The sequence below is a fragment of the Sapajus apella genome, unplaced genomic scaffold (assembly GCF_009761245.1).
Source record: "Sapajus apella isolate SASKATOON/1434 unplaced genomic scaffold, GSC_monkey_1.0 scaffold34, whole genome shotgun sequence".
NCBI lineage: Eukaryota > Metazoa > Chordata > Mammalia > Primates > Cebidae > Sapajus > Sapajus apella.
Genome location: NW_022436974.1, coordinates 1,894,063 through 1,913,814, shown reverse-complemented (window position 1 = coordinate 1,913,814; position 19,752 = coordinate 1,894,063). Strand labels below are relative to the sequence as shown.

Genomic DNA, 19,752 nt, shown 5'->3' with positions numbered 1-19,752 from the left:
GCCTGGAAAATGATTTCTTTTAATAGTTTTCTTCATTTAACAGTTCTTCATTTGAAAATGTTCCCTTTCAACTGCAGATTTTGTGGTTTGGGGCACTGAAGGGGAAATTTATTTCTTTGACACATTTATTCTTTTAATAGTCATTCATTTGAAAAAATTTCACTGGATGCCTATAAATTATGCAGTTTGCAGAGAGATTCATTCTTGACAGATTTTTTAAAAATGTTTATTCGTTTAAGTAGGTTCTCACTCCACAGAATTTTTGCTAAAGTTCAAAAACAAAAAATAAAAAAAGAAAAAGAAAACTGGAGTTTCCTGGGGGTTCTAGAAAGGCAGTAATGCTAATCTTTACTTGTGGCTTTTTCAGTGGCTCTGTAAGCCCTGGGATAAGAGTCACAACATTAGCAAAGAGGTGAAAAATAAACTATTTGAAGGACAAAATTTGCTTAATCATTATTAGATGCTCTTAGCTAGTGTGTTACTATTTAGAAATTGCTACATAAAGCATTTTCAAGAGGCATGGTGCAGTAAGTGGTCATGAAAAAAAAAAAGGTGTATCAACGTCTGTAACACAGATTTGAAAGTAGGGTGTTTCTGTCACCAGTATTTTGTTTTAATATTTAATATAACCATTCTGACTTCAAACAAACTTTTGACTTATTTCAGGATTTTATACAACGCAGGTTGGGAGTTTTTAATCTCCTCACTCTCCACCCATTTTTACCCACAGTTCCAAAGACAGCGCCCACCAATGTAAGTGGAAGAAGTGGAAGAAGGCATGAGTTAGTCATTGCCTGGGAGGTAAGAAAAACACATCCTCTCACAAATTACTTCTGTTGTTTGTCTGGCTTAGTGTGATATTTAATTATTTTATGATTAAGCAGTCCCCTTGACCTATTTAGAGGCTAAAAATAGTGGGAGGAAGGAATTAACTACTGCTGAATAAATGCCATCTCATTTAACCCATACAAAAATCTTATTAGTTGGGATGATTTTCTTCATTTTATAAATTATGAAACTGAGGCACAGTTAAGTACTTTCTCTAATGAACAGAATTGTGACTTTGATTACAAAATTTGTGTTATTTTGTCTGTCCTCATATGGCCTCCAAAGTGTCATTTGTCAAAGGAAAAGAGTGGAAGTGAAGAGTACATTTATTTTCCTTGAAGCCACTTTCCTTTTTTGATGTTAAATAACTTTATTGTTAAATATAAGTATGTAGCTCACAGAAATATGTCTTAGAATATACAGAAATGGAAATATCTGCTAGAGCAAATAGATTAAGTCCCTGACAATCTCTAAGAACAATAAGAAAGTGTACAGAAGTATCTTTTTCCCACTGAGAATTCTTCCATGGGCACATCATCTGTCCTATTTTTTGTACATTCCCCTTTTTTTCAATGATTCTCCTTATGTTGTTTTTGATGTCTGCAGAGGTATTAACTTCCCAATACCTGACTTTCACTGAGACTAAATCTCTCTATATGGAATTGCCTTTCCATGTAAGCTTTAATATAATGAGCTTTGTCTCTCTTCTACCACTTAATACATGCCTTTTCTCCATATCAAAATTCAAAGAAAAAAAATCTACTTAGCAAATATTTATTGCATATCTACTGTGAAGCACTGTGCTAAACAGTAGCTGGTAACTATCCACAATGACTAGCTAATTAGTCCCAATTACTCCTCTCCATGGTGTGTTGTTGAAGCGCATGTAATAAATTTAAACCTAAGCCATATAGCACAAGCTTCCTGAACAAACACCATAGCCCCGTTTTTCTCACGTCGGTAACCATAAAAGCAATGGCAAGGCATACTAGAAGAAAGTTTTTAACATTGCTGTCTCTTACATTTGTGGACTAAAGGGTTCTGCAGAGCATAACCAGTGACAAGACATTCCCAACCACCAGACCATAGTACAGTTTTCCCCGACATGTTAATCCAAAGATCTTCATTTTATATACATGACTAATTGGAGCAAATTTGTTTCACTTGAAAAGTTTTCACTTCTCTTGAGAGTTTTGTACATTTCAACTGATATAATTTTTCTTCTTTTACCTTTAAAGCTTTTTAACTTTCAAAAAAGTGCCAAAGTGATTGTGCAATTTTGGCTTTCAATGTAGTATAAAGATTTGAGATTCTCCATTTCTTAAGCATTTCTCTCGATTCTCCATTTGATATTCTCCATTTTTACTTAAAACTCTGGAGAAAGTGGATTTTTAATCAGTCCTTTTGCTGATAATTAATTACATTTTTCTTCTTTAGCCAGTATCTGAAGAGTTTCAGAACGGGGAAGGCTTTGGCTATATTGTGGCTTTTAGACCCAATGGAACACGTGGCTGGAAGGAAAAAATGGTGACATCCTCTGAATCTTCCAAATTCATTTATCGAGATGAAAGTGTCCCTCCTCTTACTCCTTTTGAAGTGAAAGTTGGTGTTTATAACAATAAAGGAGATGGACCTTTTAGTCAAATTGTGGTCATCTGTTCAGCTGAAGGAGGTCAGTTCTTTTACTTCTATTATTTTTATGTAACCTTTCGTTATACAAATAATCATTGTTGTACATATATTAGAAAATACAAATAAGACAAACTCATTCATAGTCCCACTAAACTTTTCAGATATATATTTTCCAAACTTTTTTCTAAATTTAATTAAAAATTGATTATTCCACATATGTTGCTTTATGTTTTTCATACCCTAACAATATATGGCAAACCTATATCCATGAAAACAACAACACTGATAATCCCTGCAGGGTAGTCCTTCCTCTGGATGAACATTAAACCAATCCTCTTTGGTTTGAAATTGAGATACTTTTATATTTTTTCAATATATATGTGAAGTAGATTTAAATAAATACTTCATTTATATGACAAATAAATATTTATTTCTAACCCTATGCATAAAGCACTGTACTAATAAAGAAGTTTCAGACAGGGCTTTCTGTTGGAAGCTTTTTCACACATCACGAAATCCTATGACAATCTTACGTAATGGACATTATTGTCTCCATCATATAGAAAGAGTAATTGACTTTCAGAAAAATTAAAGAGTTTGCTAAAGGTTATACCGCTTGTAATTGAGAATTAAATCCAGGTTTTTCTAACCACTAACTCCTTGATTTTTGTATAACATGCTGCCTTCATATGCATAACCACGTTTAATTCATGAGATACACCTTGTAGGTAGGCAGTACCCAGCAGACAATATACCTGTTTTGTTTTACAGATGAGTAAACTGAAAAATGGTTACAGGTAGAGCTAAAGTGGAAACCCAGCTTTCTACATGAAAGTTCCTGAGTTGTTTCAAGTTTTAATATAAAAACGCAATTTTCTGAGTGAGAGAAAGTATAATAATAGATCTAACCCCCTAAAGTTAGTCTTTTCTCTAATCCTTCTTCTATTCAAATGCAAAATTTCAATTGACCTTGCAAGTGGGAAAAAAAAATGAGAAAAGTGAAAAAAAGCCTTACGTTTCCAAAATTGACAAATGACCAAAAATGTTCCACCAAAGGCAGTACTCATTTTACCCTCCCACTAAGTGTGGTAAATATAAACTAACCATTTTACTTCCTCAGTGCCCACAAGCAGGAATTCAACAGCTCAAGAGTATTATTAATCATTTTACTGCTATGAACTTCATGGGGGGATATAAATATGGTCATGTGAATATTAAAAAACAAAGATAATGTTTATGTTAAACGTAGTTTTTCAATAGTAAGCTGCCATGTATTTTCATAATATGCAGCCGAATTTTAAAGAAGAATCAGAAAGTTTATCCTAGCATAAGAATAACCAGGGACATGAAGAGTCTAGTAATGACAAGAAACTATAGACATTCTGATGAGATACTCACTCATTACACTTAGCAGCTCAGATTTCTGATGTGTTTTCAGATCAAGGCAGTATACTATGTTACTTATGTTATCGAATTTAAAGATTAAAACAAAATATGAAGTTGGAATCTGAATCCCTAATCTACATTTCAGGAAACTGAGTCTCAGAGAGGTTAAGTAACAGGTTCAAATTTACACCAGTAAGTGATAGTTACAAGAAGGGATAGTAAGTGACAGAGCTGGGATCTTAACCAGGTCCATGTGACTTGAAAGAACATTTTTTAACCACTACACTATACTGCCTTATCAGGAATACATACAATAATGGTATTTCATATTATTTATTGCTCAAAAGATCTATTTTGAAGTACATATGTTATGCAGGAAGTGCATGTTCTTTTTCCTTCTAAAATGTTTGAACCTGATTATCAATTACATAGCACCAAAGGTCACAGAAGAGATTAATTGGAGAAGTTTGTGAACACGTTTTGTATAGTAACAACAGTGCTGCCTTTAAGAAATTCAGTTTTGTTCCCTTGTATTGCTAAATAATATTTCATTGTATGGATACAGTACCTTTTGTCTTGCTGTTCACCAGCTGATGGACAGTTAGGTTTTTTGCAACTTTTGGCTATTACAAAGAATCATTATAGAAAAAAGATACCTTCACTTGTATTTTTACAGCAGCACTATTCACAATGGCAAAGTCACAGAATCAACCTAAGTTTCTATCAGTGGAGGACTGGATAAAGAAAATGTGGTATATATATGCATGCACCATGGAATACTACTCAGCCATAAAAATAATGAAATCATAGGAACTGGAGGCTATTATCCTCAGTGGATTAACTTGGAAACAGAAAGTCAAACACTGAATGTTTTCAATTATAAGCGGGAGTTAAACAATGAACACATGGATATATAAAGTAAAATAATAGCTGCTGGGGACTACAAAAGGTAGAAGGATAAGTGGGGGTGAGAGTTGAAAATTTCCTATTGGGTACAATGTTCACTAGTTGGATGACGGATACAGTAAAAGCCCAGACTTCATCACTATGCAATATATCCATGTAAGAAGCCTGCACTTGTACCCCCAAATATATTTTTAAAAAATAAAAATTAAAAACAAATAAATAAATAATGCTGCTAAAAAAAAAAAAAAAGAAATTCAGTTTTGTAAGTTCCTTGTCAACCTTTGTTTTGAAATTAATGTAGAGGAGCCACCATGGTTTTTCTTACATTATGTTTTCTGAAATTTGAAATGGCTTGCCTTCGGAGAATTCTCTTTCAAGCTAGGTAGAAAATATGCATATTTTTTAAAGACACTGAGGTCGTTCCTGTAACATATTTCATAGCAACGTAACACTTCATTTATTTTAGTCAACTGAAGTATGAAATATACTAGCCAAGTTAAATCTGGATAGAGTCCTTTGTTCTGACAACAAAACTGAAGCGTATATTTGGTATCTGCTCACTAATTAAGTTTACAAATTTGGAACTTTATATGTAAATATGAGTAAAGTGTTAGCATCATTACAGTGTGTCAACCAAAAAAGGCAGGACAAGGGAAAAGAAAAGCATTCACCTGGAGTCAGCAGAACCTGAGTTCAAGTCTGATCACACTAAACACACCATCTTGGGCAGTTTATTCACCTCTCTGAGCCTTAGCTTTCCCACTTTAAAAATGAAGGTCTCAGAATAGAACACCTCTGGAATCCCATAGAAATCTAAAATTAAAATTCTGTCAATGTATTCTATATTCTAAAATACTCTTCTAGCCAGGAGCAGTGGCTTATGCCCATAATCACAACACATTGGGAGGCTGAGGCAGGAGGATCATTTGAGCCCAGGAATGTGAGGATGCAGTGAGCTGTGGCTATGATGGCACGACTACACTGCAACCTGAGTGACAGAGCGAGACCCTGTCTCTAAAAAAATAAATGAATACATAGCTTAAAATAAAAGAAAACATTCTTTTTAACAATTTTCCTAGTACAGATAGTGATAATAGATCAACTTTTGCTATACAATAAAAAGGGGAAACCAACATCCTTTTTTAGTCACTTGGCAATTTGCTTTATTTAAAAACGAGTGAGCATTTCAAAGATTAGATCATTTTTTAAATAAAGTCCCGTAATAAACTTGTAAAATAATATATTACACTCATGCCAGTGCAGGTTTCTCCCGCTTTGTCTATGGATGTTCATATAGCTTCACAGTGTGTATTTCATCATGATACTCTTGCCCAAAGCCCAACTAATCTGACCGAGATGGTATTTCTCCATAAGACAGATCCTACTTCTTTATTCTTCCATTAACCCAATCCACTTGTTTATCACCTCAAAATCCCTCCATATTCTTAGATACAGTAAAGAACAAGAGGAGTGAGGCTGCCTTTCTATTTCTGTTTATGGGCTTAGTTCTTCCTCTTCCTTTCAAGATTACTAGCTACATGCCTTAAGCACTATGAAAAAGCTACCTTTTCACAGCTGACACCAAGCTGGGAAGAAAAATGTCAAATGTAGCTACCAGAATTTATGTTACTGGGAGGGAAGCACAGAACAGAAAAACTTACAAGGCACACCTTACAGTACTACTGCTCAACCTATTTCCCACTGGAACATGGAGGACAGATGACATTTGTACCCAGAATAAATGTTTATGTGAATTCTCCATTGTCTCTATCCTTTCTTTCCCCCTCAATAAAGCACATGAGAATGCAAATAAAATTACATTATTATAGAGAAAACCTTGAATTGACATGTTTTTCAAAGAAATAATCATTTACAAATGTGGATGCTTGGTTCATCAATCACTGGGGATATGACCTTAACTCTCACAACTCTGAGATTCAATGTTGCCCTAGAGTACTGTCAGAAAAGTTTCAAATATTTTTTCTGCTAACACCTGTAAACCTCTGAAACCTTTCCATGTTGCCACAACGGAAGTAACCCCTAATGACTCTGACAGTGCCAAGCAGCATCTGACATAAGCCTGAAAAAAGAGATATTTGCCTTCTAATATAACCAGGTACCTGATACGTGTGTCAAATATCTTTACCCTTTACACCAAGAAAGGCTTATGGGCATTCCTAACTCTGACTTCAGACCTCTAGGGTATGACAGGATTCTATAAAATACCCTCATTTTGGAAACAACTTCATTTGTTTAAAAAAAAAAAAGTGAAGTTTCAAAGTAAGTTTCTCAAAATACGTGGTCAAACTGACAAAAATTCATTTTTTTCTAAGATAAAAAATTAAATTGGCTTTTTCTTCCACATTTCCAGAAATAATGAATACTCAAACATACCCATTTTCCACTTAGTTCTTGTCACCATCACTTTGGAAATGAAAAGACCCGGAGCATTCCATGAAACCTAACAGAAAAACAAGAAAATTTGATATAGTTAATTATAGGTTGAAAGATTTATTTACTTGTGATGTGCTTTATCCTTTTCTAGTATTTTTGTCTTTTGCCTTGTATGTAAAAAATGTCCTGCTCTTATATTTATTAAACCTAAAAAGCCTGTTCTTATTTTCAGAAAATGATACACAATTATCTCATTGCAAGTGGAGCTACCATAGCTCAAATTAAATCCTAACATTCCTAAGGTGTTGTTCTGTAGATTCATCCTTAGCTGAAACTGAGCTCAGTGGGATTTATGTGAACTTGAAAATTAATAAATTGGCATATTCATTGTAAAATACAAGAAATAATTTCCTGTCTTTTCCAGATGATCTATTTAGATTAGTGCCTATAAAAGTTCAACTACAGCTTTCTTCGTTGAATTTTTAAATAATGAAACCATAACCCTTCTCTCAAGGAGTTTATTAAACTCTCCTTTCATTAATGCTGTTGCTATAAGGGTCTCTTGGGAAGGGATCTCTTGGGAAGTCAGACGTATAATCAATATTACAAGCACATATCCCAATATTACAAGAAGAACTCCAGCTGCTAGGTCACTTAATACAAATGTATCATCTAAATTCATGAGCATGGTAATGCTGTTCAACATTTTTAATCTAACAGAAACAAGCCTATCAATCAGCCTGTCCACTATGTATCCCAAGATTACAGTGAAGGAGTTAGCCATGGCCTAATTAATATCATCACAAATAATGGGAAAAAAAAAAAAAGAGGTCTCCTTCTAAGTCTTTGATTCCACTAGATATAATGCTAGCACAGTCTCAGAAATAAGTTCCTGAACTTTTATTAAATTATCGCAGTGCAATAGGAGTGAGTGTGGCATAAAACATCCTGTGATTTAGAGGTCAGGAGAATTCGAGAGATGCCTGAATATGAACTGACTGAGTAGGAGCTGTGCAGCAGTGGTTCAAAATTACCAAGGAGTCTGTGAAACAGGAATCAGAGGATGACAGTGAGCCTGTGGCAGGGTTAAGTGGGTGATGATGGAGGTCTAGATGGATTCTGGCAAGACCTAGAAATAGAGAGCCCAGCTGGGGAGCCCAACACCAATACTCTTGAGAGAAGTTAGATGTGGAGGGGCAAAGGGGAAAGAGAAATAGAAAAGGAAAAAGCATCAGGTAAGTGTAACACAGACATAGGCACAGAAGCAGCAAAGTGTGGTGCTCAGGGCCTGACTGCCTGTGTTCAAATCCTCCCTCCACATTTAAGCAGCTGTGGGATCTTGGGTAAGTAGCTTAACCTCTCTGCCCCTCAACTTTTTCATCTGCAAAAAATAATAGGGTTGTTGAGAAGATTAATTAAGACATATAAGAATTAAAAACCAGGGTTTGGAAAACAGCAGTGCCTCAATAAATGGCAATTATTATTATTTTGAGTTATCCCTTCATCTAGTTTGTCTCTTCTTCTATTGCTTTTAATCTTATTCTACCCATTCCTCTGTCAGTTATTTGGAGGCAACTGGGCAACAAAAGAAGGAACTATCTATGTTTTCTGTAAAACTTCTTCTGTGACTCAAAATGGACTCTAGGAGATGAAGAATGAGCCCTCCTCGTCCTCTATGCCAATTTAAAAACAGAGGAAAGAGCATTTGAGACCCAAGTTCTACATGGAGTTTTTTCACAGCTAAAATCAAAGTCTAGATAAATCAACCTCTGTGCATTTTACTTTTCTAATCTGCAAAATGAGAACATGGATTTAAAACACAGGTTCATTACGCCAAAGCATGTAGGAGTGAGGTAAAAAACAAAAATAAATAAAGTCCTCCCTGTGTGACACAATAGGAAGTGAGAGAAACTCTGGCATATGCAGAAGCACATGCCGTGACTTGAGGGTACCCACTGCTGACCCTCATCGGCCAGCTCTGAAGAATTCAGGCTTCATACCATCTTCTTCCCTACTCCCTGCCCCCAGAGAAGCCAGATATTCTCATTTTCAAATAATGGCTTAAATTAATTTGACACATAATGTAGACAAAATAAAACATGACTAAGGACCCACTACCCTTGCATTTGTGACTTTGGAGCCAAGTGACTTCCAGAGTCCTTTCTAGTTGTAACTTTCCATCATTCACTTACAATGGGATGCCCAAAGCCAACAGTCAGTTCCTATGTGAACCAGACGTTCTGTGATCCAGTTAGTTACTTCTGTGTGCAAACAAATTTTTGATCCACTTGAAAATGTTCACTTGGGTATAAATAGTACATACTATAATTTCTGGGAACATTGACTGAGGTCACTTTTTACATACTGAAATTTCTAATTCAGGGCCACATAGATCAATTTCTGATACCATTTAGGGGTGTTCAATATTTTGGCTACCCTGGTCCACACTGGAAGAAGAAGAATTGTTTTGGGCCACACATAAAATATGCTAACACTAATGATAGGTAATTAGCTATAAAAAAATTTAAAAATTCCAAAAAAATCTCATAATGTTTTCAGAAATTCACAATTTTCTGTTGGGCCACATTCAAAGCTGTTCTGGGCCATATGTGGTCCATGGGCTGCAGGCTGGACAGGCTTGATTAGATTAAGAGGGTGGGCCGGACATGGTGGCTCACCCCTGCAATCCCAGCACTTTGAGAGGCCAAGGTGGGCAGATCACGAGGTCAAGAGATCCAGACCATCCTGGCCAACATGGTGAAACCCCGTCTCTACTAAAAAAATACAAAAATTAGCTGGGTGTTGTGGTACACACCTGTAGTCCCAGCTACTCTGGAGGCTGAGGCAGGAGAATTGCTTGAACCCAGGAGGCAGAGATTGCAGTGAGCCGAGATTGCACCACTGCACTCCAGCCTGGTGCCTAGCAACAGAACAAGAACCTGTACGGCACTACTGCAATCTCGCGAAAGAAAACGAGGGTGAAAAAAAATTTTAATGACTCTTCAGTTCTTGTTTGATTAATTCACTGTCATTCAACTATATGAAATTATAATATGCAACTCCACAAAATCCAACTGTGAAATGTAGGTGTGATATAACCCTGATTTAAAGTCCTCAGAGCTTTTAAATAGAAATTAAGGTGCTTGTTTGAGAAGTACATTTCTGAACATTTTTATTTACTTTAACATTTTTTTAACTTTCTGAAAACGACTTAAATTGTACAGTACTACTGAAAGTTGATAGAGAAATAATTCCTTTCTTTGGAGATCAAGGGATATGGAAAGACTGCTACCCAACCACATGTTTTGTGCTTCTGAAATTATTTATCTCACTGCAATCTTCTTTGACAAAGATGTAATTGCTTCAGCAATATAAAAGCTAAAAGAAGGCATTTGGCACACAAATCTCTGCAATGCATTTATTTTCAAGAGAAGTAAAACTGCTACTGAATAGCAAATGATATTCAAAGTGTGGCTTCCTTTGAAATAAACTGTATTCCAAATCCCAGAGATCAAGTTGTACACACCTCAAAAACATCAACATTCTTTCATTTATTTGCAACATCAAAAACTTTAACTCCTACTAAATGGCAATGGGGAAAAAAAATATCCATTGCAAGTCTCCTAATCAGAATTCTAGGATAAAATAGAAGATTTTTCCAGAATACGCTTTAAATTGGGTAAACGCACAAATAATAGAGTGTTGGAAAGTGAGATAAAGAAAATGAGAAAATGGAAAATAATAAAAAATATTCAAAAGGTGACAGAATGAGAGATTACTATTTACACCATTGCAGGAATTAATGTCAGCTTCTGTGTAAAAAGTAATGTGAATTTGCCAAAGCACTTTGAGATGACACAAGTATAGCATGTATTTTTAGCAAAGTTTTGGCCAAAAGAAAATCATTGCTTTTTGCAAACATGGACCAACCAAGTCTTCTGCAGGCTCCTTTTACAGTGACAGGGAAGATATTTTTGACTGGTATTTTTTGATTAATAATATAAAAAAACATTCCAGACACATGTATGACTAGCTTCATTTAGAAACGAAGTACCTCAGAGAATGATTACGTCTTTCATGTTTGCTTTTTAACATTTTTATTTAGAACTCAATCTTTGCTATATTGTTCCCTAAACTGAAAAAAAACAAAACAAAACAAAAATGTCATAGATGAGTCTGAGCTCTAATCAGTGTTAAGGGGTATCAATTTCTACAATTTTTATAGGGTAGAATTTTTTTAATAGTCTTTGTACAGAACTGTTTGAACTAATGTACGGCCTTTGTTCTGCCATTTCATTTAACGTGTGTTTGTGACACAGTATTTACGATTCAGCCACGTCAATGCTAGAAATATTTTGTTCCTCACATCAAGTACAGCCTTGAATAAAGTGTGCTTTTTGATGGATGTCAGTCAGAGATTTTGTATTTCAAAAAAAAAAAAAAAATAGTGTGAAAGGTCACTGAATGTAGAAGCAAATGAAAAGGTGGTTTTGAGCCCAAGCACTGAGCCCTTCAGGGACTTTTCTTTTCCACCTGTACCTGTCTTAAAAGTCAATGCATGCCTTTTAAATATCATGATTCATAACATATTCCTGGTATAATCAGAAAATTGTAGTTTTATGGTTAGAACAACAAAAAGTATCTAATGAAATTTAGATATTATTTATTCCTACAGAGAATAAAAAATAATATGGTATTTTGTGAAGGAACATTTTAAATGCTGAGCACAGTACTAAATATTTTATATGTACTATTCTAATTAAAACCAATCTTTAAATCTATTTGATAAATACTCCCAGTATGGTCATGTTATAGATGAGGAAACCAGAGCTTAGAAACAGATAAAACAACTTACCTACAGGTAAATAAATAGGTAAATAATTTTTTAACGCAGAAAGCAACAGCAACAAAAAAGTAAAGCCTGACTTCTCAGTCTATTTTTATAGTCATTAGGCTAGATTGGCAGAAAATTTAAGTTCTCCAGAAATGACTTAGCTAATCCAAGGACCGATGTCTTTGCTTGTCTTGCTACATTTGTCATTTGTCACTGGTAAGGTATTGATGATACTTGACCCAAGTACAGAAATCCAAAAGGATCACCTTTGTATTTTGTTGTATTTTTCATAACTACCACAGGAATTCATTTCAAAAATAAGGTAAGAAGAAGTTAACACCTGACAGACTCAGATGCAATGCTTTGATAGAGATAACTGTTTATAATTGTGGTTTATTTTGCTTCCTACAGAACCCAGTGCTGCTCCCACAGAAGTGAAGGCGACAAGTGTGTCTGTGTCAGAGATTCTCGTTGCATGGAAACACATTAAAGACAGTCTAGGAAGACCACAGGGATTTGAGGTATGAACAGAAAGAAGGATGAAAAATAAGCCTTATTACTTCTGCTGGCATTACATTCTCCTAAAGAGAGGTCTTGGTGACACTTCAGAATTTCAACAGAATTTCTTTGAAATTTTGCTCTATGTTAAGGAAACTAAGAAATACCATTTTACTGGCATGTATTATGTTGCTCATTAACTGGTTTATTTTTCAGTACAGTAGCTTCCATACCACTATGCAAAGATTTTTTTAAAAGATGAAACTAGAGTTTTAGATAAAAGCAGGAGCTACAGGTGGATATTTAACGGTATCTAATTTACTGGTCATTTTTAAAGTTTTTATGTCTTTCTTTCTAATAATTTAATGTATAAATACAAGTTTTCTTTTGTACTTTCTTGGTAGCTCTTACCTCCAGTACTGAATTTTCAAATTTTCTTGGAACTTAATGGTCTGTATTGTATCTATGTATTCAAATAGGTTGTTTGGTCCCTTGAACACTGCTATTTTTAAACAGTTATGCCAGCCTTATAATGGTGAACATTTCATATCAAATGAGTAGCTTCGGTGAAATTTTAGGCTCCACAAAGACTAACAGATTGCGAGTAGTCTGTGAACATGAATATTCTATGATAACAAGGTTCTGCTTCTCACACAGCTCTTGTTCTTGTTCTTGCCTCGCTTGGCTGGTCAGGGATAGGAATTAGGGCGATAATTTCTAAAAGACAAAAATTATTAGCACCTAACCCCAGACTTTAGTTACATTTAAAAAATTTTATTCTTACTTTTCCTCTGCTTCAGTTCCTATTTAGAAAAAATCATCTTGTGTTTCGAATAATGATGGCGTATAGGACTTGCACACTAACATGGCTTCCAGGCTGAAACATATTTTTATTTCTGTTTGAGTTTTCAAATAATGCCTGATAATTATTTGATTAACATACAGCTGGCATTAGATAATGATTTCTGTGATAAAGAATTTATACAAGAACAATTTATGGGAAACCATTACACACCTATACAATATCATGAACTTATTTCTACAATCTAACTTCAGTTAATTATTTGGAATAATTTAGTAAGTATATCATTATGATTGCATGTTAATGTGATGACTGTTTCTGTTTCTCCCAATCCACACTTCAGGGACCATGTTTGTTCATCATTAAATCTCAGCAAATGATAGTATATATTCTTGACCATAACTGGCCATAATAACTATGCATTTAATGAATGGATGTTTGCAGCACAATTAGCCCCTTTTTATCCAACTGTAGATGACACTGTGATGGTTTCTCCAGCTTTCCTTCTCTGGGACCATATGCCTCCCCCGCCGTCTCCCAGCTGCTGTGAGGGTTGACTGCTAATGGTTCTCAGCTCCCCCTCTAGAGAATTGCCCTCCACTGAGGAGAGCTGCTTTGCTTGGAAAGTGACCTCTCCACATTTAGTCAGCCTAAGATCAATGATTGACTGACACTGGTCTCTTAACTCAAGGAGTAAATAACTTTATAGTGCAGTTTGTGATACAGAGCCTTGCTGTGTGTGTCAGGCCAAAGCCAGATTACCTGGAACCACATTCTTGCTCAGCTCCCTCTAACTCCCCATTCTTGAGTTCATCCCTTTTTAATAGATTTTACCTGTAAGCATCCACATAATGAATAATATGCACCAAAATCCATATCTCAAATTCTGCTTTTGGGGATCAACCTAAGAGAACTACATCAGTGCGAATTCACTCTAAACCTCTGAATCAAAACATCTGGGGGCAGATGTCTGGTGTGCATATTTTCAGAAAGCCACAAAGTATATTCTGGTGCATGGAAGAGCAACAACCCAGGTTCCTATATCTCAAAGAGATGCTCCCCTTATGTAATCAGTCACCCTGAAGCTTTTTTTTTTTTTTTTACCTACCCTAAAAGCATGACATTCAGATAACTGTTATGATTCACTGTGTTGACATCTCTCTGTGAGGTCTTAACAGAGATCACATGGGATTTAGATTTGTGCACAATTCTTCTCTTCCTAAATATAAATCATTCATTTTTTAATTCTATAAATATTTATGTAGACCTATTAAGTAGCAGACACTGAGTTAAATGCCAGGAACAAAACAATAAGCAAAATGAACTTCCCGCTCTTGTGAGGATTGTATTGTAGTAGGGAAGGCACACAATCAACAAGGTAAGAAATAAGCCTATAACTTTTTTTAAAAATATGTGATATAATTTCAGTTGATGATACAGGCCATGTAGAAAAATAAAATAGGGCAAGAAGGTAAGAGTCAGAGAGTCTGATATTTTACAGAAGCTTGAGAAGTCAACCTTTCTGTGGTTGTGACGTATGAGTGGATACATGATGGAATGAGAGAACAGCAGAGAGGAAATCAAGCCCAAGAGATCTGAAGTAGCAGCACACTGGACTTCTGCAAAGAACAAGAAATGAATGATTTTGGTGAGAGTAGGGAGCATAGGGAAAGTGGTAGCAGGATGATGAAGAGATTATCAGGGCCAGGAACAGATTTCTGGGACTTAGGAATCAGAAAGCAGCTCAGATTTCATCTGAAGTGTAAGAAGTCATAAAGTATTTCTAACTGGAGGGGACAAGTCAAGATCTGACATATTTTTGAAGCCTCTCTCAATCTAGAAGGCAGAGAATAGACCCTGGGAGGACCTCAGAGAGAACAGCAGAGGGGCAACAACTGTTCCAACGTCAGTGACAATGAGGTTGCTTTCAACTACAGTGGTAACAGTGGAATTGATAAGAAGTGTACCTTTTAAAATCTATTTTGAATTGAGGTAAGACAGAATTTGATAATAAATTACATGTAGGCTATGAAAAAGAGGAGTTACAGGTAATGGGAGAGATGTTTGACCCAAGAAACTAGGTAAATGACATTGTCATTCTCAGAGATGAGGAACTCACAAAGAAGAGTAGATTTTAGAGTGAAAATCAAGGATTCTGTTTTGGATATTTTAAATTTTAGAAGCCTTTTTCTTATTTCTAAATAGAGTTCTCAAGCAGGTCCTGAGTTAAGAGGAAGATTGGGGATGGAGCTATAACTATGAGAAATCATCAGAATACAAATAATTTTTAAACATATACCAGCTGAGGTCACTGAATATTTGATTAAAAAGGTACCTGAGAATTGAGCTCTGTGGTGGCCCACCATTTAGAGCTCAGCAACAGAGAGGAGAGGTCTGGCTAAAGAAACCAAGAAGGAGAGACCGAAGAAATTCAGAAGCCAAGAGAGTAATTTCAAGATAGAATGTTCCATGGTGTCAAATGCTGCTGGGAAATTCAGAAAGATGAGACCTGAGATTGCCAAATGGATACGGCAATGTGGAGACTGTGAATAATCCTGATGAGAGCAATTTTATGGAATGCTGATAATCAAGGCTTGACTGGAGGTTAAGATCAAGATTACTCAAGACTGACACTCAAGAGCATCAGAGCGCAACGTTTTCACTAAATCAGCTTCTTTCAAAATGACAACTTATCACAAGCAAAAATGGAACATATTTATTTTTATTTTTTATTATTTTTTTTAGTCAGAGTCACATTTGGGTAGGTTTTAAGAAAGATCTGCTATCCCAGAAACCCAGAGGGTAAAAAAAAAAAAAAGATCTGCTTAGAAGCATTGCCTGATGTAGTTGAGTGGGCACAGCAGAGGCAGTACTTGGCAGTCCTCTCTGTTTAGCTGATGAGGGGAATGTTCTCCTCCACAAACCTGTGGTCTTCCTGCTGATGAGGTATGACCTCTGATGTTCCAACAGTGCATTTAGTAGTTTCAATGTTGGTTCAAATGCAACAGTCTTAATAATCACAATGCTTTTTGTTCTCTTAAACACTGTTGAAGTGGCCCCAAGTTTAAGAACTGTGCTGGATGAAACCACAGCCCTCTTTCCACGTGCCCATACTCACCTTACACCATCACAGCACATACCCACGATGAAGGCAGTGACAATGGTACTAAAGAAAGAGGGACAAGTGCTCAGAATAATTCAAAGGTAGAATCAATAGGGCTTTCATTCTCTTCTTCACTACTGGTTCAACTAGCATTTTATTGTTTGAGGATTAACTAAGTTAATAAAGTGCTTAGAACAGTGACTGGCACATGCTAAGTACAAACTACTATTGTCGGTTTTTTTTTTTTTTTTTGAGACAAAGTCGCTCTGCTGCCCAGGCTGAAGTGGAATGGCGTGATATTGGCTCACTGCAACCTCTGCCACCTGAGTTCAAGGGATTCTCCTGCCTCAGCCTCCCCAGTAGCTGGGATTAGAGGCACACACCACCAAGGCCAGCCAATTTTCTGTATTGTTAGTAGAAACAGGGTTTCACCATGGTGGCCAGGCTAGTCTCAAACTTCTGACCTCAGGTGATCCACTCACCTCAGCCTCCCAAAGTGCTGGGATTACTTGCGTGAGCCACTGTGCCTGGCCCAAATTAGTATTTACTTATTGTTGATATGAATATTATCATGTCTGCTCCAGCATCTGATCTCCCTTTCCTGCTCTACCTTTTCCCTTTCACCAGCACTCATCCCTTTCTCACATTCTATATAATTACTTATAGTAACTATTGTTTGCTGTCTGTCTTCTCTAGCTGAGGTATAAGCTTCGTGAGAGTAGAGGCTTTGTCCTTTTCCAAAGAGACAGGCACTGAAGATGGTCCTTGAGCAGTTGGAGGAACAAGAGCCAGAGGGTGGTTGTCTTCAGGGGCAGAGGAGAAAAGGAAGAAACCCCCTTTTCAGATGATCCCAAGACTCTATCCTCACTGTCTCTGTGCTAGATGTCATCACTGGCCAATCAGAAGCCATGTGAGGCCTTTTAAAAGGCACAGATGGATATATGAAAGTTTATAAGAATGAATCAAATTCTGGAATAGCCATCTCAGTGACCACATTGATGAATTAAATCAACAAAAATTCTGACAATTGATGTCATACAAACAAACCAGGATAGAATCCATGGGCATAGTAGCTATACTATTTCATAGTGCAAATTGTAGCTTCAAAATATGGCATCTTGTTACCAGAAAACAAAAATGAACATAACATTAATTGGTAAATTCTATGCTTTTTATAAACAGAACATAATTAAAACTTTATACACTTTTGTAGCTAAACATGATGTTAACTGCTATTTTAAGTACTTTCAGCAAATTGATTTATACTGTTTCATAACTGAATAGCTACATGTGGACTGAATACTAAATATGATATAGGTGAAGCTATCAGGATCTCTCTTATCCTCTCTTTTCTGCACCTTTTCCCTTGAAAGAGTGCTCTGCCTCCGTCCTTTACTTAATAGATCTGGAAATTACTGTTCTCATCTTCTCCCCACTTATTTTTTCCTATCAAAATGTCACTTAGTAAAAGATCTCCCTAATTATTACTAAAATTTAATGATCTCATAAAGCTTAACAATTTTGCTTACTTTTATCTCTCTTTTTCACTCTATCCCTACTGCAATCCTACCTGTATTTACTAATGGTCGAATTCAGAGCGTGGTGACAATAAAACATATATTGAAACAAGGGCATTCGTCGCCAAAACGAAAGTGATCGGTTTCACATTTTATGTACTTATAATTTCAGTCCTATGAGTCATTTTTCTAGCCATAATTTCAACCTTCCCTTCAAAGTCTAAAACAGCAAGCTACTATAAAGGCACTGTGAACCATTTTGAAAATAGAGAAGACAGTGTTTTCAGCTGCCCCTCTTATTTTTCCCAAATCACAACATAAATAAGATAGATAAGGTTCTGCTCTTATGTATGTTACATCCTGATGGGGGAAGACAATTTTTTAAAAAACCAAGCAAACAAATAAGTAATAAGATAAACTCTGATAACAACACACATAGAGGGTCCAAAGTATGCTACGCATAGCAAACTTGGCTCCTGTGGTAACAGGAAGAAAGTGAACCACCAGAAAATTAAAATAGTCCAAGGGTTAGGTAGAGACAAGATATATATCGGAACATGAGTTATGAAAATAATATTTTAAGTGACAGTGGAAAGCCACTGAGACAACTTAAGGAGGGAAGCTACAATGTCTGATTTGTGTGTGTTTTTTTAATCACTCTGCCTGCTTTTATATGAAGAATGAAAGGGAGACGAAAGAAAGGTCAGAGGCTTGAAGGGTTATTACAATAATCCAAGCAAGAAATGATGGTGAGTTAGACTTCAGCCAAAGCAGTGGAGTGGGAGGGAAGCAGATATATTTCAGAGACAGGGCTGGCAGGATTTGCTGATAGATCTGATATGGAGGAAAGAGAAACGATTTCTACATCTCAAGCTTATTCACATAGATAATTGTACCATTTACGAAAAAAAAAAAATGAAGGAAACTGAACAAAGAATAGATGTGAAGGTAGAACATCAAGTTCTGTTTGATCACACTGAATTTTTGATCCCTATTAGAAATCTAAGAGGATAAGTCAGGTAGACAGGAGAACATGCCAGTTTGGAGTCTAATTGAGAGAACAGGGCTGAAAACATATAGGTGGCCATTACAGAAGTGGTATTTAAAGCCATGTTATTGTATGAAAACATCTGAGGATGAAATTTCAAGAGGAGAGGAGAGAGGAAGAGAGGAGAGGAATGAGGAGGGCTGTGGTGGTCTTGGCACACTCCACATTTAGAAGTTGAGCTGAAAAGAAGGAATTGGCAAGGAGACTGGAAAGAAGAAATCAATTCAGTAGCAGGAAAACCACGTATGAATCAAAAAAGGTAAGGAGTTGACCAAAAAGAGGGAATTGGTCAACTATGCTTGATGCTGCCAAGAGACCAAGTGAGATAAGGATAGAGAAGTGCCTATTTGGTTTACAGGTTACTGGTGATAACTTTCACAGTCAAACGAGTAATCAATACCCCTTACATGGTCAATTAGTAACTTCAAGTTGTAGATATTTAGTAGCCATAATAATGCCACGACTTCTAAAGAATGGTAGGTGGCAATAATTTGAGAGCAAAGGAATGTCATATCAGAGCTTTTAACCCATGGGCATCTTCATTGATATGGAATTTCCTGTATCTTGTCAGGACACCAAAGGGTTTAGTATTCATTCTTGTGTTGAGAATCTAGCTCTCCAGTGTTGGTATCGGAAATGGTAAAAACTAAGCATCTGAATATATTTTTCACCACATATTATAATGTGAGTATGATTAGTCACAACTCTTTTAGCTTCAAACACAGTGAAAAGCAGTCGAGACTTTTATATGGGGTTTCCCTTAATGTACCAGGCCTTATAAGGGAGGTAAATGAGAAACAAGAT

At 36.0% G+C, this 19,752-nt stretch overlaps 1 protein-coding gene across 1 annotated transcript in view; it reads left to right on the top strand.

Annotated features, from left to right (window-relative positions):
- CNTN5 (contactin 5) overlaps positions 1-19,752 on the top strand; it is a 1,397,849-nt gene that overhangs the window by 1,324,620 nt on the left and 53,477 nt on the right. Inside the window, exons 19-21 of the mRNA XM_032295928.1 lie at positions 731-801; positions 2,266-2,500; positions 12,392-12,501. Coding sequence (XP_032151819.1) covers positions 731-801; positions 2,266-2,500; positions 12,392-12,501 — 416 coding nt within the window. The remainder of the gene's footprint in view (positions 1-730; positions 802-2,265; positions 2,501-12,391; positions 12,502-19,752) is intronic.